This window comes from Camelus ferus, chromosome 19 (genome assembly GCF_009834535.1).
Source record: "Camelus ferus isolate YT-003-E chromosome 19, BCGSAC_Cfer_1.0, whole genome shotgun sequence".
NCBI lineage: Eukaryota > Metazoa > Chordata > Mammalia > Artiodactyla > Camelidae > Camelus > Camelus ferus.
In genome coordinates, this window is record NC_045714.1 from 6,486,188 (window position 1) to 6,507,069 (window position 20,882).

General features: G+C 48.2%; 1 protein-coding gene across 5 annotated transcripts in view; it reads right to left on the reverse strand.

The window, feature by feature from the left end:
* Positions 1-14,416: 14,416 nt before the first annotated feature.
* Positions 14,417-20,882, reverse strand: part of NFATC2 (nuclear factor of activated T cells 2) — a 146,430-nt gene continuing 139,964 nt past the window's right edge. For all 5 annotated transcript variants that reach the window (XM_032461383.1, XM_032461384.1, XM_032461381.1 and 2 more), the window contains one exon: positions 14,417-18,882. In XM_032461383.1, the coding sequence (XP_032317274.1) occupies positions 18,827-18,882 (56 nt within the window). In that variant the 3' untranslated portion in view covers positions 14,417-18,826. The remainder of the gene's footprint in view (positions 18,883-20,882) is intronic.

Sequence of the window (20,882 nt, forward strand, 5' to 3'; positions counted from 1 at the left end):
TCAGCGCTTCCAGAGATACTGCGCCATAAACCTGCTTCACCCAGCCCCCCACCCCCGCCCTGTCATATCTCCTGACAACCCACAGGGCAGGTGTTGGGTGGATGGGCCGATCTCATCAAACCGATTCGTGAGACAAATAGAGAAACTGAAGCCCGAAGCTGTGTAAGTGCCCTGGAGAAGCACAGATACTGAGAGGGCGGAATGCAGGCCTTGGAGTCACGGAGACCTGGGTTTGCAGCCTGGCTGTGCTGCAACCCGCACAGGGCCCTGGGGGACTCACATCCTCTCTCAGAGCGCCTGATCCCTGGTGGGTCAGGTGGAGATGGTAAGAGAGCCTGCTTTGCAGAATGTCACGAACGGTTGGCTCCGTCCATCGGGGCTGCTATGACGAAGTACCGGCGACTAGGGGCTTGTCAGCAATGGACACTTCTCACAGTTCCAGAGGCTGGAAGTCTGAGACCAGGATGCCAGCGTGGGCAGGTCCTAGTGAGCGCCCTCTTCCGGATGGCAGACTGCCCACTTCTCGTATCCTCACGGGGCGGAGAGATAGCTCTCTGGGCCTCTTTGAAAAAGGCCCTGGTCCCATTTCATGAGGGCTCCACTCTCAAGACCTAATTACTCTCAAAGGCCCCACCTCCTAATACCATCACATCAGGAGTTAGGATTTTAATGTGACATTTCAGCCTAAAATCATGGCCCACTGAAGTGGCTGGCACCCCCTGGGAGGGAGACGGGGATGAGAAAACACTACTGTGCATGTTCATTTCCTGTTGTCGCCACGATGTTCCACCACGAGCTCCGTGGCTTGAAACAGCACAAATTTATTGTCTACATTTCTGGAGGTCAGCAGTCCTAAAATCAAGATGTCAGCGGGGCTGGTTCCTTTGGAGGCTCCGGAGCAGAACCTGTTTGTGCCTCTTCCAGCTCCTGGAAGCTTCCTGCGTCCCTGGGCTCACATCACTCTGACCTCTGCTTCTGTCATCACGTCTTCTCTGAGTCTGACCCTCCTACCTCCCTCCTATAAGGGCCTTTGGTGACTCCAGTGGGTTCCCCTGGTAATCCAGGATAATCTCCCCAACCCAAGGGTCTTAACTTCATCAAAGCTGCAAAGTCCCTTTTGCCTTATAAGATGACATGTTCCCAGTTTCCAGGGGTTGGGATGTGGACATCTTTGGGGACCACTATTCAGCTGACCACGCTTAGAATGCCTCCTTTCCTGGCCCTGCACTTCTCCTCCTGCAGGGGGTTCTCTCTGTCTTTTGCTCCAGGATGGACACCAAAGGACTGATTTAGTTCTAATCTGGGGTTCTGGTTGGGCCAAGTGCAGGAAGTTTTTATCTCCAAACATCCCCCGTCACTCTCGGACTGTCACCCCCAGGCCACCCAGGTTGCAGTGGGAGAGCATCTTAGAAGGCAGGCTGCAGGAGAGAATTCCAGAGAGGACCAGTTGCAAACATGTCTATTTGTTCATCAAATATTGGAGTGCCTACCACGTGCCTTCTCGGTACTGCGGGCGTAGCTGTGGACTGGACAGACTGGGCCCTGCCCTCAAGGAACTGACCCCCTCGTGTGGGGAAAAGGACAGTCAGGGGAGAGATCATGTAATAGGCACTAGACCAAAAACAAGACAGCGAGGTATGGAGGTGGAGGGTGGCAGAGGGGTGCCCGGTTAGTTGTAGTGGCCTGTGGGGGGTGGAATGGAGGCTGCACTGGGGTCCTAGGTTTGGTACCAGGGTGGATGGTGGTGTCATTTTCTGAGAGGGGAGAAAATGTTCACAGGAGAACATTTTGCAAGCCTAGGAGATGATGAGTTCTGCCCTGGGTATGACAGTGTGACGGGCGTAACGTATATCCACACGGGGTGTCAGTGGGTAAGGGAGGATCTGAGCTGGAGCAGACGAACATGGGCATTTTTCATCTCAGGATGGGAATCAAAGGAATGGGGTCCCCATGGGTGAGAAGACAAGAGGTCCCGGGGCTGAAGCCTGGGGAGCCTCCGTTTGGCTGTAGAGGAAGAGGGGCTGATGTGCAGAAGTGGGGAAACGGGTGCACGGGTGTCCAGAAAACAGAGCAAAGAAACGGGTTCCTGGGGTGGTGAGAATGCAACAGTGCCAAACGCTGCAGAAAAGCCCAGGAAGGGAAGAATCGAGAAGAATCCACTTGGTTCAGCTGGAGGAGGGCCCTGGTGACCTTGGTTTCAGCAGCTGCTGGGGGCAGAAGCCTCAGGGCAGCAGCGGGTGGAGGGGTGAGCAGGAGGAGAGGAAGCGGGGACAAGACAAGACACGTGAACATCTCTTTCCTTGGCTGGTAAGTGTGGAGAGAGCCAGGCCAGTGGCTGTGGGGTTGATGGCTTTTTCTATTCTTACTGCTGGTTTATTTCGACGGTGACACCCAGTGTGTTTAAATGCTGATGGTTGGGAGCCTGGAGAGTGAAGATAAAGGAGGAGTTGACCAAGATGCTGAGTGGGCAGGAAGGGCTCCTCCAGGATCTTAAATCAGGGGTGGGACAGCCACCCAAGAGGAAGGACCCCATGCAGGGAAGCCAGCAGATTAGGGGCAGGAGGGGCATGCAGCAGACACATGGGAACCAGCTCTGGGCAGTGCAGGGATGGGCAGGATGGACAGCGGCCCTGGGAGCCCATGAATGGGTCATCGCAGGGCTTTAAATCTGAGAGTGATGTGTTCTGATTTGACTTAGAACCAATGTCTGGCCACTGAGTGAATGGGCTGGAGGAGGCCCAGAGACTAGCTAGGAGGCCGATGTGCAAGCCCATCAATCTGCTAGGAGCAGGGCTCACAAGCGTCCATCGGCTTTGCGGAGATGCTGGTGGAAATGTCCATCATAACTCAAGATGCAGAGTGTTTTAGGAAGTGGTACATTTTGAAATTTAAAAGCAGAAGATTTAGGGGACAGACTGGGCTTGGATCCTGACTCCTTCCAGCAAGCTTTGTGACCTTGGGCTGGTTACTTGACCTCCCTGTGTTAGTTATTGATTGTTGTGTAACAGATTACCTCAACACTTAGCAGCTGAAAACAACACATGTTTATCGTCTCACAGTAGAAACTGTGAATCCAGTAGCAGCTTAACTGGCTTCTCTGCTCATGGAGGGGTTGTGATCAAGGAATCTGCAGGGGCCAGAGTCCTCTCAAGGCTCGACTGGGTAGTATCCACTTCCAGACAAAATCAGCGGCTATCGGCAGGATTCAGTTCGTCCTGGGCTGTTGACTGAGGGCCTCACTTCCTCACTGCCCAAGGCTAGAAGCTGCCCTGAGTTCCAAATGGAGTTTGTCAAATAGGCAGGTGGATAAATTGAGTCTGGAATTCAGGGGAGGGATCCAGACAAGTGATATAAATTTGGGAGTCCTAGGCACGTAGATGGTCTTTAAAAACATGCGACTGGATGAGATCAGCAAGGAAACAGATGCAGCTAGAAGAAAGTTCCAAGGGCTGAGCCTAGGGGTGTCCCAGTGTTGAGAATGAGGAATAGATGGTGAGGAGAGGCAGGTGGGAGGGAAGACCCAGGGGCGTGGGGCCACTGGAAGCCACGTGAAGGAAGCAGATCAGGAAAGCAGGAGTGCTTAAGCCGCCAGTGCTGCTGACCAGTCCTGGGAGGTGATGACGGACAACTGACCACTGATGTAACAATGTCCTGGGGTCGCTGGTGACATTGGCAAGGTGATGTCAGCAGGTGTGGAAGCTGATGGAAGTGAGTTCAAGAGAGAATAGGAAGGGAGAGGTGCAGGAGAAAGTGGATACACACAATATTTCACAGAGTTTTGCTGTGAACAAGAACAGAGAAATAAGTAGCTGAAGCGGGAGTTGTAGGATCAACAATTATTTTTAAGCAGGAGAAATAATAATTGCATGTTTGTATTCTAATAGGAATTATCTAGTATAGAAGGAGGCTGGGTGAAGTCTTGAGAAAGTGAGAGGGAATGGAGTGGGATGGTTTAAGGTAGGAACAGGACAGTTATTGAAGTATCGCGAGGCAAAGTCTGTTGCGCACAGGGGCTCTGGTGATGGTGGGGCAGATGCGGTGGTCCCAGCTCCCGGCAGTTCCTTCCAGCTGCTTCCACTTTCCTAGTAGGAGGCAAGGCCAGGAGGAGAGCTGGAGGGTGGCGGGAGGAGGTGCTGGGAGTTTAAGGCGAGAAAAGAAGATATGAGTCATCCAGAAGAGTCGAGAGAGGAGGTCAGGGAGAAGTGCACTCTGGGGCCAGGCAGTGACAGAGGCCCGTGCATCGTTGGCTGTCACAACGCGCATTGCATTTACGTCTTTCTGTAGCTACGTTCCTGGGTGCAGGCACAGAGGCAACCGAGCACTGGATTTAACCAGCTTGGGCGGGTGGATGATGCCTGGCCGTGGGATTTAAGCTGGGAAAGGGGAGGGGGGAGCATATCAAAGGAAAAAGAAGAGTGCAAGGGTTGAAAGGGCAGAGGATTGTAGGTGGCAGGTGGGATGTGGGATTATGGGAGTCAGGGGCTAAGAGAGAAGACAGTGTCAAAGAGTGGGGTGCTTGAGACTGAGACGAGGCAGGGGCTACAGTTAGTCATTTCAGGGTCTAGGGCCATGGTTCTAAGTGCTGTCCCAGGACCAGGAGCACAGGCATCACCTGAGACCTTGTCAGAAACGCAGATTCTCCGGCCCCGCCCCAGATCTAGGGCGGATTCAGAATCTCTGAGGGTGGGGCCGGCGGTCTGTGTTCTCCCAAGCCCCAGCCCTAGCCCTCCCGCTTTCTGATATACGCAAGGGTTTGAGAACCACTGTTCTAGCGTTATGGTGATTGAAGGGGGGGGACAAGTGTTACAGGACCAGAATTAAGAAACTGAGAAGTTGGGAAGGGAAAAGTACCCTTGGAGGAAGATGAAAGTGCTGAAAATAAAGATGGGTAGAGCTGAAGGAATTGCCTGACCCAGGAGCTAAAATCACCAAGCAATGAGGACAGTGGCCGGGGTGGAGAACAGCCTAGAAGAGGCAAAAAAGAGTAAGGAAGGCACCTACTCTGGAGCCCAGTGATCTGAGGGCTGCGGGAGACAGGCAGCCCCTCTGAGGGGACAGCAGCTCCTCAAAGTCCACCAGGCCCTGGCACTTGCGCGTATGTTACCTGAAAAGGAGCAGGAACTTGGCAGGTGTGATCACTCGTCTTGAGAGGGGGGCGTGGCCTGGGTCCTCCAGGTGGGCCCAATAGAATCACAAACATACAAGAGGGAGGCCAAAGCATCAGATCGAGGAGCTGCGGCACCAGGGTCGGCGGTCGGGGCGATGCGATCTCTGGCTTTGAAGCTGGAGAGAGGCCCACAGGGCCTGGAAGCGGACTCTCCCCCTGGGCCTCCAGAATGGACACGGCCCTGCGGACACCCTGAGTTAGCCCAGTGAGACTACTTTGGGTCTTTGGCCTCCTGAACCCTGAGGTATGAGCTGGGATTGTCTCTCAGTACTCTGTTCCCTGTATCTCAGGCGCCTGCGAGGTGGTGGGTTTCAGACAAAAACACCAGGCACGCTGTGGGGCAGCGGGTGGGGGACTGGGAAGGTGGGTTTCGCTCACGCGGGCAGCGAGATGCAGAGGCCGAGAGGCGGCCGAAGGTGGGGCTTGCCGAGCCTCGAGGGGCTAGCGAGTGGGAGATGAGGGGCGGCTTACGGGATAAACAGCAAAACCATCAGCCCTGCAGGTGAGGCCGTGGGTGCTGGGAGGTGGGAAGGGGTGGCGTCTGGGACTCCCCGCCCTTCACAACTCTCCGTGGGGGCCTGGCCTGGCCCTGCTCTCGGCAGCGTTGGTCCCTGTTGGTCCAGGGTGTGGGTGTCGGCAGGACCTTCTGCAAAGCCAGTGGTGGGGGCAGCAGTGCCCACGGAGCGCCCCGGCTCCTGTGCCCCACGTGGAGGGTAATAAGGTGGGTTTGGGAGCGGCAGGGCTGCAGGTGCGCCTGGGGAGGACCAGACAGAGAAGCGCCGGCCCCGGTTCATGTTCACGTGTCCACACGAGTGGGAGCGCGTGCCCCGCTGCAGTCCCATGACTCACCTTGTCAGACAGACTCCCCAGGGGAGGTCGTGGTTCACATTTGGCTCATAAAAAGCAGCTGGCTGGCCGCTCTGCCCTCACCTGTCCCCGAGGAGCTGTTGAACCACAGCAGCAAGCATTTTACCGGCAGGGTGCCAGAAGGCAGATGAGAGCCTGGCGGGCTCCAGGGTCCTGGGGAGTCATGGTCTTTATGACTGTCTGCAGCAGAGGGAGCTGGCTCTTTCTAGAAGACGGCCTGGATCCACGGATGTGTAATAGTGAATAAACTGAGCCACGTGGGACAGAAGAAAAGTCCTTCTTGAGTCAGATGTTCGGTCTTTTAAAATGTGTTAAATATTAAGAAATGATTAATTTCTTGTGCATTCTGGATGAATCCATCGTTCCCAGTGTCACTTGCGTGCATGAAACTTAGACATTTTTGTTCATCGAGGACACAGTTCCAGAGGGCCTCCTGAGGGTGGTGTCTGGGTATGTGGTGTCGATCTAACAATAAAGACTATCCTTCTCGTGGGATGTACAGGCATAAGAGACAGATTGTAAACTAACAAATGGTTATGCAAACAGGAGAGTTCTATGTAGATGTCCTCCTGGTAGAGGAGGGGTGTGGGCAGAGTGGAGGGAGATCCCACGTTGCATGCCGTGCTCAGGCAAGTCCTTCCAGGATGAGATGTTTGATTGGGGACCTAAAGAATGAGGGAGAGCCAGATCCTTGAGCCTCAGGGGTCAGAGCATTTCAGGTCTCAGGAAAGCAGAGACAGATGGGAAAGGGTTTGGACTGGGCAAGGAACAGAAGACAGGCTGACGTGTGGCCAGAGGTGAGTCTGGAGAAGAGGCAGGCAAGGAAACTGGTCAGAAATCCGCATCATTCTAAGTGGGAAGGGAAGTTCTCAGTCCTGTGACTGATGGGACATTGAAGCTCCTGCATGGTCTCAGATCTGAGTGGCTGAGCTGCCTGCTGCAGGTTTGGGGGGTGGGGGGAAGTCAGCACAGTGGCACAGTAAGTCTTCGACAGTCATTCTCCCACAGAACATTGATTTTTTCCCCCAGCTTTATTGAGGTATGACCAAGTTGTAAGATATTTAAAGTATACATCATGATGAGTAAGGATCCCCCCATCTAATTAATGAACACATCCATCACTTCACATACTGATCTCTTTGTGTGTGTGAGAACCTTTAAGTCGTTCTGTTAGCAAATTTCAGTTACACAATATCAACTATAGTCCCCATGTTTTCCATTAGATTTCAGAACTTACGTATCTTACAGCCAAAAGTTTATACCCTTTTACCAACCTCTCCCTATTTTTTCCAGCCCCTGGAAACCACTTTTCTGTTCTGTTTCTATAAGTTTGACTATATTTTTTTTTTCTTAGATTCCACCTAGAAGTGAAACCATGCAGTATTTGTGTCTCTGCCTGGTTTATTTCACTTAGCATAATGTCCTCCAGTTTCATCTTGATGCAAACAGCAGGGTATCTGTCTTCCTCGTGGCTGAGTGATGCTTCATTGTGAGTGTCTGGATATATGAGCAGACATCTTTACCCACTCATTCATTGGCAGTTACCTCAATTGTTTCTGTATCTTGGCTGTTGTGAGTAACGCCACAATGAACATGGGAAAGCTGATCTGTCTTTGGGATCCTGTTCTCATTTCCTTCAGATACATACCCCAAAGTGGAATTGCTAGATCATATGGTAGTTTCTATCTTTAATTTTTTGAGGAGCCTCCATACTGTTTTCCATAGTGGCTGTACCAATTTACATTCCCGCCAACAGGGTATAAGGATTCCCTTTTCTCCACATCCTCACCAAGACCTAATATCTTTGGCTTTTTGATAATGGCCATCCTAACAGGTATAAAGTGATACCCCATGGTGGTTTTTATTTGCATTTCCCTGATGATTAGTGATACTGAACATCACTCTATTCTGTTCCATTGACCTGTGTGTCTGTTTTTATGCCAGTGCCGTGCTGTGTGATCACTATAGCTTTGTAATGTAATTTGAAATCAGGAGGTGTGATGCCTCCAGTTTTGTTCTTCTTGGTCAAGACTGCTGTGGCTATTTGGGGTCTTTTGTGGTTCTATACAAATTTTAGGACTTTTTTTTCCTGTGAAAAATACCGTTGGAATTTTGACAGGATTTGCATAGAATCTGTAGACAGCTTTGGGTGGAATGGACACAGGATATCTTTCCATTTGTGTCATCTTCAGTTTCTTTCATCAGTAACACAGTTTTCAGTATATAGATCTTTCACCTCCTTGGTTAAATTTATTCCTCTTGATAGACTGTAAATGGGGTTAATTTCTCTTTCAGATAGTTTGTTAGTGTAGAAGCACAACTGATTATTGTATAAAGATTTTTGTATCCTGTGACTTTACTGAATTTGTTAGTTTTAATGCTTTTGGTGAAATCTTTATGGTTTTCTATATATAATACCATGTCCTCTGCAAATAGAGGAGATATTACATCTGATTCAATAGACTTGTAAAGGATCATTAAGGGACTACTGTGAACAGTAACATGCTAACATATTGGATAACCTAGAACAAATTCCTAGAAACATACACGTTACCAAGACAATTGTGAGGGAAGGAAAAATCTGAAAAGACTGCTTACTGGTAAGGAGATTGAATCAGTAATCAGAAACTCCCAGCAAAGGAAAACCTAGGACCAGATGGCTTCAATAGTGAATTCTACCAAACACTTAAATAATAATTAATGCCAGTCCTTCTCAAGCTCTTCCAAAAAATTGTGGAGCAGGGAATATTTCTGAACTCATTTAATGAGGACAGCATTACCCTGATACAAAAGCCAGACAAGGACACTACAAGGAAATTGAAGGCCAATACTCCTGATAAACATAGATGCAAAAATCCTCAAACACTAGCAAATCAAATTCAACAGCACACTAACAGGATTGTACACCATGATCAAGGGATTTATCCCTGGGAGGCAAGGATGTTTCAACATATACAAATCAATAAATGTGACATAGCATATTAAAAATTATATAATTATCACGATACATAAAAGGCATTGACAAAATATCATAAAAGGATCTCAAACTCCCAGCAAATTAAGTATAGAAGGAATATATCTTCACATGTTAAAGGCCACATGTGACAAGCCTACAGCTAACATCATACTCAACAATGAAAAGATTTTCCTCTTAAGTTAGGAATAAGACAAGGATTTCATTCTCTCCACTTCTATTCAACACAGCACTAGGATCCCTAGCTAGAGCAAATTAGGCAAGAAAAATACAAGACATCCAAATCAGAAGGGAAGTAAAATTGTTTGTTTGCAGATGACGTGATCTTATATATAGAAAGTCCTAAAGACTACCAATAAATCTATTAGAGTAGGTGAATTCAGCTAAAGTTGCAGGACACAAAACAAAAATCAGTTGTGCTTCTATATACTAATAATGAGCCATTCAAAAAAGAAACTACTATATATACTGTATGTAAAATAAACAAGTTTATACTGTATAGCACAGGGAATTATATTCAATATCTTGTGATTTATGATTAAAAAGAATATGAAAACAAATATATGTACGTTCCTATATGACTGAAGCATTGTGCTGTCCACCAGAAATTGACACATTGTAAGCTGACTACTTCAATAAAAATATATTAAAAAATAAAAAAAATTTAAAAATTTAAATTATCCCATTTACAATAGCATTAGAAAGAACAAGATACATAGGAATAAATTTAACCAAGGAGTGTGAAGATCTATACACTAAAAACTATAAAACACTGAGAGAAACTGAAGACACAAATGGAAAGATACCCCATATTCAAGGATTTTAAGAATATTAATAAAATGTCTGTCTTAGATAAAGTCATCAATAGATTCAGTGTAAACCCTATCAAAATTCCAATGTTTTTTTCTAAAATTTGTACTTAGCTACAAACGACTCCAGATAGCCAAAGCTATGGTGAGCAGGAAGAACAAAGCTGGAGGCCACACACTTCCTGATTTCAAATTACATTACAAAGCTATAGGAATCAAACACTGCAGTATTAGCATAAAAAAACACAGGCAGACTAAAGGAACAGAATAGGATAAGCCCATGCATATATATGTCAACTAATCTTCAATAAACATGCTAAGAATACACAATGGGGAAAGGGTAGTCTCTTTAGAAAATGCTGGTGTTGGGAAAATTGGATAGCCACGTGCAAAAGAATAAAAATGGACCCTTATCTCCCACCATACACAAAAATCAACACATTAGATTAAAGACTTGCCTGTGAGACCTGAAACCATGAGACTCCTGGAAGAAAACTTATGGGAAAGCTTTTTTGACATTAGCCTTGGCAATGATTTTTCAAATTTGGTGCCAAATGCATAAACAAAAAAGGAAAAAACCAAAAATCAACAAGTGGGACTACATCAAACTAAAAAGCTTCTACACAGCACAGGAAACCATCAATAAAATGAAAAGACAACACACAGAATGGGAGAAAATATTTGCAAGTCATGGATCATGTAAGGGTTTACTATTCAAAGTAGATAAGGAACTCATACACTCAATAGCACAAAAAAAGGGGTGGGGGTGGGGAGCAAAGGACCTGAAGAAGCATTTTTCCAAAGAAGACATGCAGATGGCCAACAGACATATGAAAAAGTGCCCAACATCTCTGATCATCAGAGAAGTGCAGATCGAAACTGCAGTGGGATATCACCTCACCCCTGTTGGGATGGTCATTATCAGAAAGTCAAATATAGTAAGTGCTGGTAAGGAGGAGAAAAGGGAACACTTAAACACACTGTTGGTGGGAATATAAACTGACACAGCCACTATGGAAAACAGTATGGAGGCTCCTCAAAAACTAAACTACCACGTGCTCCAGCAATCCCACTTGTGCACATACCCAAAGGAAAGGAAAACAGGACCTGGAGGAGAGACCCGCACGCCCTGCATTCATTGCAGCATCACTCATGATAGCTAAGATGGGGAAATGACCGAAGTACCTGTTAGCGGGGGAGTGGCTAAAGGTGTGGCGTGTATACACATGCGTACACACGCACACACAATGGAATATTGTTCAGCCGTAAGAAGGACCTCCTACTGTTTAAGACAACATGGATGAAACTGGAGGACATTATGCTAAGTGAAATAAGCCAGACAGGGAAAGACAAACACTGTATGATCCCACTTATATGTGGAATCTAAAAACATCAAACTCATAGTAACAGGGTAGAATGATGGTTACCGTGGATGGGGGTTGCGGAAACAGGGAGATTTGGTCACAGGGGACAAATTTTTTCTGAGATCAGTAAGTTCTGGAAACCTAACGTACATCATCATGACTAGAGTTAATAAAATATATATATATATATTTGAAATTTGCTAGGAGAGTAGATCTCCAATGTCCTTACCACCAAAAAAAAAAAAAAGTCACTATGTGAGCTGATGTGTTAAATAGCTTGATTTGGGGAATCATTTCACAGCTTTTAACATGTATCAAGATACTATGTTGTGTTTCTTAAACATGCACACGTTGTCAATCATACTTCTATAAAGTTGGGGGGAAAATAAATACAAAGGGGTGCGATTAGAAGGCTTTAAGCATGGGTGTGATGTGTTCTGGCCACCGTGGGGGCAGCGAGGACAGGTGTGAGCCAGGGCAGCGAAGGCGCTGCTCTGTTGTCCAGGTAGAAGATAAAGGTGGTCCAGTAGGCATGAAGCAAAGAGGTGTGGACTCGGAGATGGATCCACCAAAACTTGCTGACGTGTGGGGCCTGAGGGCAGTGAGGGACCCAGGGTCACTCCTATGTTTTTGAATACACAGCTGCTTAGACGGTGTTGCCGTAAACTGATGGGGAAGACGGGGTGTGCTAGAGTGTCGGGGTTCAGGGTGGGGAGAGGAGACCGGAAATTAGGAAGATCCGGGGCATGTTGAGCTGGAGATGCCTCCCAGTTATCAAGGTGGAGAAGTCACAGGGGCAGTTGCGTGAGTCTGGAGAGCGTATGTGTGAGGGTGTATGTAAACTCCGGTGCCAAGATCATCCCATGAATGCTTCTCCTCAAGAGCTGTCCTGATGGTATTAATTGCAGAGGGCTTGTGATCAGATCTCCGTGGTTGTCCTGACACTTTGAGGACCAGCAGAAGCCAGCAGCCATGTGGCCTGGGGGTGTTTCCTGGGGAATCCCATCAGTAGCTCCTCCCTCCCCACTAAGAAAAGCCAAGATCAGATGGTCATTGTACTTTGTGTCTGGAGTTCAGTGCAGAGTTTGAGGTTAAAAACTTTTAGTAAACCAAGAATTCCTGGAAATCCTGGGATAGGGCCGGGGTTTCCATCTCTTTGGTGATAACTCCACATTGGGCCATTGACCACACTTGGCCTGAATCTTACCAGGCACATGAAGGCAGAGATGGTTTAGAGTGGGAAGCCTTTTCTGGAGACCGTTCAATCCAACCTCATTCATCTTTGTCTATAAATACAGCATGAGGCTTACAGCAAACTCCTCTGGTTCAACACAGCTCCCAGGGCTCCTCAAACAAAAGAAATGACTTTGCTTTCATTTCTTAATGGCCCCTTAATGGTCTACGCCTCCTTCACAGGCTTATTTCGTATTCAACCTGCTCCTGCCAAGAAACCAGCTTCCTTCCCATTTATAAACTTGAAAGGCTGTGTAGGAGTCAGCATTTTGTTTTCTCCTGTAAGTCTTGTTACTTCTTAAATTCCCACTTGTAAGTTCTCTTCCTCCTCCTCAGGACAAAACTACACCACGCTGCTGCACGGACAGGGACGTTCACAGATGAGGACAGTCTCCCCAAGGAGGGGAGGCTGGCTGCCCCAGTGTGTGTTTGTTTCCCTTTTGTTTCAGGATTTGAAAATTGGATTAGCTCAAGTTTGGGCTTCAATGATCTAGTCAGAAAAAACTCAAGACCTGTTGTCAAAACTCTGAATATTTCCTTCCAGATATTGGGGAAATGAAGTCCAGCTTTGGGTGAATTGTAAATCTGTTAGCTATTGGTATTGCAGATTCTTCATTTTGTATCTGGGGAAACTGAGGCATAGGCTGAATTTGATGGTGTCTGTCAAGCGGGGCTCACGTAAATGTAGAGCACAAACTTACCGTTAAATGGCTGAATTGTTTTATCCTTGTTTTCTGCTTAGGACGATTCAGGGTTCTATTCTGGGAACAGTGGCATAAGGTTTTCAGAAAGTGAATTAATTTGGAGAATTAGTTGGTTGCAGCTACAGCATAAATCCTAAGGGGGCGGAGTTGGCCCTAAGGTGGGCGGGCCTGGGGAAATATTTTCTATGGGGGTCCTGTCTTGGTAAGTGGTTTGAGTCAACCTCAAATCAATGTCTCAGCACCATCCTCGTGGCCCAATCTCACATGATTTCCCCCCAAAATAAAAATGCTGTGCTGGCCGTCAGGAGCAGTCTGCTCACAGGAAGCTCTTCTGCAGACTGGCTGGGACCCTGTAGGTGTGGTTTTTGAAGCTCTTTGGGGCATCTGGTTGACCTTGTGCCCTGAAGAGAAATGGCAACTAGCTGGTCCCGGAGGGGGACCTGGGGCATTTCAAGGAAGGCACTCCAGCCAGAACCCATGTGGGACCCTGTGTATGCTTGGGGCACTGTACCCACATGGCACCGTGGGTTCCAGGCACTGGGAAGGGACTTGGGAAATCCCCAAGAAGCTCTCCCAAGCGCAGGGTCGTGGGCGGGGAGAGGGGAGTGGTCCGTGAAGCACAGGCCTGGGTCAGGGGCTTCCCTGGGGTTCAAGGGAAGCACTGAAGGGTGGGCTGGAGTTTGAACAGTATTATGTGAAGACAAGTAGCATTTTTTTTTCACATCTCATAGATGCTTTAGCTGTAAAGAGAAAATGCTGTTTTAAGGAGGCAGCCAGCTGGAAAACTCTTGTATTTATAATATCTAATTCTGTTTGTGGGTTTGATAGTAAAAGATACTTTTTTTGAGAACTTTGGAGTTTTGTAAGATAGTCAGGCAGAAGACCATTTTTTGCCTTCCAAATGACCAGCTCAGCCCCACTCGCTGTAAATGCTCTGCGAGCCCCTGCGAGCTGGCCCGAGGTGTACACTAGCAATCTGTGGACCTGGGTGCTCCTTGCAAAGAGGTGGAGAGACACGGATTGCAGCCGAGCTGCGGTGGAGGGAGCAGGGAGAGAACTGGACAAATCCAGGTGGACCTCATGCCTCCGTGACCTTGGGCTTCTGCTGTGAAATGCAAGCGTGGGACCTAGATGTCAAATGGGTAGCGCCTACCTCATAGGGCCGAGACGGGGGGGGGGGGGGGGGGGGGTAAACCGCACGTGCACACAGAAAGTGCTCCTTGCTGTGTGAACTCAAAGTGTAAAGGGGGTGTCTGAGCAGCATCACGCGAGCAGAAAGGATACACCAAAGTAGCCGCTGCTTTCAACTGTTTTATTGCTAAACTATCATGATACAAGCCGTATAAAAATACTTTACATATAGCAAAAATAAACTACATTAAACTGGAGATTAAAAACGTCTTACCTAGGAATGTGATGTATTCAAACTCCTTTTAACAGTCAAGATTTTCAAAACCTAAGCCTTCTAGCACCACCCCGTGGGAGAGACTCTTTATTTGTTGGAGAGGACATTCTCAACTTTTTCTCCCCTCTGAGGGCTGTAGAGGCAACAGGGGTAAGTGAGGTTCTTTGACAAAATGTGTCAGGATGCTAAGCTGGTCCCAGCCACAGCCTCTGTCTGCTCAGGCCCATCAAAGTGCTGAAAGCACCTCCTAATCGAAACAGCATCATTTGCATCCAAAGCCTGAGTGAAGCAGGTGGAGTTCATTCTCATTGGCCAACCACTGCGTAAAGGCAGGGCGTCAAACCTTTCTTCCAGCACCCAACACCCCTGCTCACTTTCAGAGGAGCTGGCTTGGGGAGTGCCCCTAGCTCGCCAATCATCCGAAAAGTTTGTTTTTAAACAAACTGAGTTAAGGCAGTGATGTTGGCTGTAGCTCAAGGCATTTGTGAAAGCTTAGGGAAATTGATGTTTGTAATTACAGTTTCTTGTGATGCTTCTTTTTCTCAAGCATTTAGTTGGGCTGCAGGAAAACCATTTTCCTTCGCTGGCTTGGCTCCATGAGGTTTAATGCCCAAGCCCCAAGTGTGGGAAAACCCAAGGTTACCATGTGTTGGGTACCTGCTAAGGGGCTGGCCCTCCAAAAGTGAGTTCAGGAAAGTTTACCCCAGTTTGTCAAGAATGTCACCACCCCCGTGCCTCTTACAAACATAAAGCAAACAAAGTTGTTAACCAGAGCCCTGACGTTCCTTCAATTCTCAACAAATAAAAAGCACTTGGAAACGGTTTGACATGAAAATAAACTCAGCCTCCCTTCAGTCCAGAGTGACAAATCGGAGCTCCTCAGCTTCGATCTGTCTATGTGTGACAGCTCCCGCGCTGGCCAAGGCTGGCTTCCTGAGAGGGATGGCTTGGCCACCAGATGTAAACAAGAAAGGCTACATCAGTGCTTCCCAGTTGTTAGAAGGAAATGACTTGGTTCGCCTAGGCTGTGTCTTTGCTGGAAAACTCTGGATGTCCTTGGAGTAATGCGTACAGGGGTTTATCTCCCAGGATTCGGTCAGCTCTGTAAACGTTAGCCTGCACGTCTGTGAACGTGGACTTTTTTAGAATCTCCATTACAATCCGGGCAGTCTTGTTAAGTCAAAAATACTACTCGGTCACTTCTGGTGGGGGATCTAAACACTTGAAAGTTCTCCTCATTGACCAGATGGAGGCTCGGAACTGAAGTCAGCTGTGTCCTCGAGCAAGACAGGTGCTTCCTTCCTCCAGAGCCATCCCTCCTCCGTTCTCTGGAGATGCTGTCTTGTAGGAGACAGGTGACTGACAGGCTCTGAGGTGGGGTTTTGTTTTTTCGATTGTTTTCCTGGAATGATTAACAAGTCTTCAAGAATACATCGTTTTCTCTTAGGGGGAGAAAAAAAACCCATCCACATATTTGTAAAAAGAGACACTTAAAAAGATTTCTGACCACTTATAAATATTTTCTAACTCCAACCAGGATGTGATATTTTGAGGACAGAGAAAAAGCATAAAAATACAGGTAAGAAAATAAAATTTAATAACATACGAATTTGGGTTGCTATTATATATTATCAAGCAGCAGTTATTTTTGTACAATATAGGAAGACTTGCAAACTTTGGAAATATACTACATTCAGCAACAGGGTAGATTTCCGTTGGAAGTGCTACATATTTACATTGCTTTGGATGTAGCAAGTGCAAACCTCGACCTAACAGATCCCTCTAGAACACATGCGACACACCCAACGACCGGTGAGACATCCTTCCTTTCTCCTTCTCTTAGAGGATCTATTGCCTCTTCCCAAACTGGAAATACTTCTCGAGCAACTTGCCCTTGGCAAAACCTCCTCCTGGCGTCTGTGACCGACAGAACTTTCTCGATTGCCGTCCAGTCCTGATACACGTTCTCTTGCCTGTTTGTCTCTAATGCTTCTGTTCCTCTTTCCTTTGCTATTTGGTATAGTTGGCGTATGAAAGTGCTTCCTATAATATCCAGCTAGGCTGTCTTTAAAAAATAAAAACGAGTTGGTGTGTGTATCACACACACACACGTACAGATAGATGTACAGGAACGTAAACTACCAGGAGGCCCTTCTCACTAACAGGGCTAGAATAGCGATGGAAACGCGTTAGTCCTTTTTCACCCCCGTGCACGGTGAAGCTGAGCGATTTTGCTACAATAGCAGGAAGGCACTTGGGTCAGACATTCAGATAACCGAGGAAAAGCCCAGTTCCCTCATGTGCAAAACACGGCTCCTCGCCAATCAAGTGAGAACAAATCACTCACCAGACGCTTTAACCCTTCCCCCGGGAAGTCAAGAGTGCTGGAGAGACAGTTCTTTAGGTAAAGCTGCTTGTATAAGGAACTTATTATTAATGAGAAAGAATTTTGCAGTCAGCTTCCTACTGGCATTCTGTTTCAAAGAATTTTGCTAAACTCGGCTTGGGGTGGGCGGAAAAGTCCCCTGTTGTTTGGGAGGAAAAGAAATGCTAGGTCTTGACCCGAAGGTTACATACACGTGGCTGCAAAGGCCCCCATCCTGGGCTTTCTGTCCTGTCTCTGGAGGAACAAACACACCGGGCCCTGGTCGCCAAGCCCAGGGTTCCCGGCCCAGTCCTCAGGAAGGTTTTATCTGTGGGTAGACTTGAGAAAGCTAGGACTTAGGGCCCTTAACTGCCATGATCCTTTTCTTAGAGTGATGTCTCAATCACACCTGCTAAGGGCAGCCTTCTAAAGAGTGCGAGCAATACTTACACTCTGTGTGGATTCCTGGGCAAGCAATTCAATGGCCGAAAAGGAAACCCCAGCTTGTCCTGGGGTGTCTGCCGTAAATGGAAACGCACACATCAGTGTGGTTAAAAACTCACCTGCCAAGAACTTTGAGGGTTTTATTTGTTTGCAAAAACTGCACCAAAGGAGGAAGACTCCAGGGGACGGACCGTGGGCGTGCTCTGTGGAGAGACTGGGGTGGGGGGAGGAATCGTGCAGCCCCTGCAGGTGGTCTGAGCAGAGCTAAGTGGGGTGCATGAGTGGGTTCGTTTCTACTCAGGTCACTCTTGTGATGAAGCAGCGAATGCAGATGCGTCTTTGGGGGCCGAGGAGGGGTTGCAGTGGGTTCAGGTAAAAATAACCCCTGAACTTAGGGACCAAATCCTGAGCCTGAGGGTCTCACTTTGAGTCTAGGTCAGAGAAGGAATTGAGCCGTTTTCCTCTGTTGTGGGGGAACCCACCCACGGAAACACTTAGGCCCGCCAATGGCCACATTTCACAACAGTTGTACTTAATAAAAATACCTGCACTTTTTGGGGGGGGGTTGCTTTTGCCCATCTGCCATTTCTTCTCAAAATTCAATGCACATGCTTGAGATTCTTCTTAGCTACTTTATGTAAAAGCACTTTGGCTGGTAGAAGAAAGCAAGCAGGAACATCAAAAAGCTGTGCAGCTTGCCTGGACCCAGCCGCCCAGGTGTCCTCCTCCAGTCTGTGAGCTTCCAGCTGCAGGACGAAGATGCTGGCCGCGAGCGCCCCCCCTCTGGCCACCTTTGGCCAGCTTTTTGAAGCAGAGGAGGGGGAAAAAGTACACATAACTTAAAGCCGGGAAGTTTTAACAGGTGATCTTGTATGAGCCAGACAGTTTTTGCTTCAGCATCAGAAAATTTAAAAATGAAGCTTTAGCGGTGGCCCCACTGTGGAACGGGCGATTCCCTAAGGATGGATGGTCCCGGCTTCTCTGGTTTTCTTCAGCCTGTAAGCCGGACTCTTGTGCCCCATTCCTTGGGTTGCTCTGTTTGGGAACTCCTTTCCTTCAAAAGGTACAAGAGCTGTATCTGTGACCTGAAAAAATGAATGCAAGGGCTGGGGTTTAATCACCGTGCCCCCATCTTCCGGCCCCCTCCCCAGCCTGCGCCCCCGGCTCCAGGCTATCCGTTCTTGGGCGGGTTCCACCGGGCGGTCTTGTGCAGAATGTGTTTGGGGTCAGCAGGCACTTAAGGTTTGGATGGGACACCATGAAAGTCAACCAAGATGCTCTTTGGGATTTAGAACAGAACTCAAAAGGCAGAGTGGTGTGCTCTCTGATGTTCACAGAGAGAGGTGGTGAGTCCTGAATAAGGAGTTCGTGTTCGGCCAGTCCATGGTCCCACGTGGCCTCCGGGCCGGAAGATGGACACTAGAGAGGCCAGGAGAAGGGGCCGTGGAAGGCTCCAGGGGTCAGCTAGGATAGGTGTCTTGCTAATGGCTTCTTCTACGTCTGATTTCGGGCGGGAGGTCCTGAAAACTCCTTCCTGATAATTTCATTAACTACAAAAGAGAGAAAGAGAGAGAGGGAGGGGCCGGTGAGAGGGCACCAAAAACACAGATCAGGTTAGCTTTCTAGAACCTAACACAGCCAGGCTATTCTTAAAACCTGTTTTTGTTCTTTGAGATAATACCTCTGACATTTTTTAACATAATCATGCCCTCCTACACGGTGACCTCCCAGCACCGCAACCCCCCCTCCGCCCCCAGTGACGCCACTGTGTGGAACAGGTGTTAGTGAAAAACACCCAAATGGTGACTTAAGAACTGCTGTGTCAGAATGGAGTTGGGCCACGGGGCATGATTTAACGAACAGCCTCTCCTATCTTTTTACTTGAGATGCTCCACTGTACACCGAACTGCCTCTGTTATTACACCCCAGAAGGTACCCACGGTATGACTAAAACACAGCTTCTTGACCCACAAAATGTACGGCTTTCGAAAGAGGGTCTTTAAAAAGAGTGGGTTGGGAATACCAGAAGCATGAACTATCACTGTAAACAGCATCTCTGTTCCTTTTGGCACAACCAGGAACTCCACCCCCTTCCCCCCTCTCTGGAGAAGGACCACGCAATGAGTCTTAAGTACCAAGTGTCCTCAGAGAGACTCTGGAAAGTTCCATCACCCCTACTCCAGAAAGATGCGTGGAATTTAGCACCAAGAGTGCAGTGCCAGCCACCGGTTCCTGGATTTTAGGCAGTAAGGTCTTAGGTTAGTGGCAAAGGCAAAAAGGCTTCCTTCCATGTCCTTGGGAAAAAGTTGTCATCAAAGGCAGCCCAGACACCAGGCAGGGTGTGCATGTGACCTAAAATGTGTGTGTGTGTGCACGTGCACGTCTTTGGTCTTGCAGCTGGGTTGTGTTGACTGGCCCCAGGAGGCAGACCCCTGTGGGGTCCCATCAAAGGTAGATTTGTCTCCCCTCTCCTAGTTCCAGCACTAAGTTCTTCCCACAGGTTCCTCCCACTTTTTCTCGTCTCAGCCTTAACCTAACGCTACAGAGATGGAAGCCGTGAGGGTTAACCATTGAGATGTGCTCAGCCTCTACATGATCTAGCTGGACCCTCCCAGGTCCAGGGTGCTTTTCCCAGGAAAACCCATGCCTAGTGAGTCTGCAATTCCCAGAATAAGGAAAGCAGATACAAACTGCTCCTGGAGCTGGATAAGCCAGGTCTGACTCTGAGCTCCCTCCCTCCAGGGGGCTGTGTGACTTGACCTCTCTGTGCCTCTCGGTCTTGTCTTCTGGGAAGCAGGAATCCTCGTGTGTGGACCTTTCCGGACCACTGTGAGCATGTTAGGCACAGTGTACGTGCACGTTCCTAGCCCTATGCCAGGTCACTGGTGTTCAGTAGCCGTCAGCTGTGATGGGCACTGAGAGCCCCCCCCAGTTTGTGTTGGGCTCTAAACTCGGTGCTTTGCCCACTGGGCTCTGTTTTATGGCAGAAACTAGTCAGGCATCGCTCCGCCTTCATACAGATGTGTGCTGAAAGCACATGCGAGGGGAGGTCAAGGGTTCCGGTTCCAGAGCCAGGTGGCCAGGGTGAGGGTCCCATCTCTGCCGCCTCCTAGCTTGGTGAGCCTCGCCTTACTGATATAACCGCTCTGTGCCTCAGTTTCCCCATCTGTCAACTGTGTATGAGAATAGGACCCTCCTTCTACGGTTGTTGAGGAGCTTAGATGAGATAATACGAGTGAGGAAATGATCACAGTGCCCGGTGTATAGCAGACGCTGGTTCGCGGGGTGGTCCATTCGTACACATTCCATGTCCTAGTACACACATACACATCTGTGTTAATGTGCAAGAATGTGTGTATCAGAATTACAGCCGTTTCCAAAGTGTGGAAATGGATCCGATACTAGGAACTCAGAGGATGAATTCATTTATTCAGCTCACCAGCTCTGACTGGGCACTGACTGTGTACCAGATACCAGCTGACTCCCAGGGGCCCTGAACCAGGAACATCCCCTGCGCACCCCCTTCCCCAGCCTCTGGGAACCGCTCAGG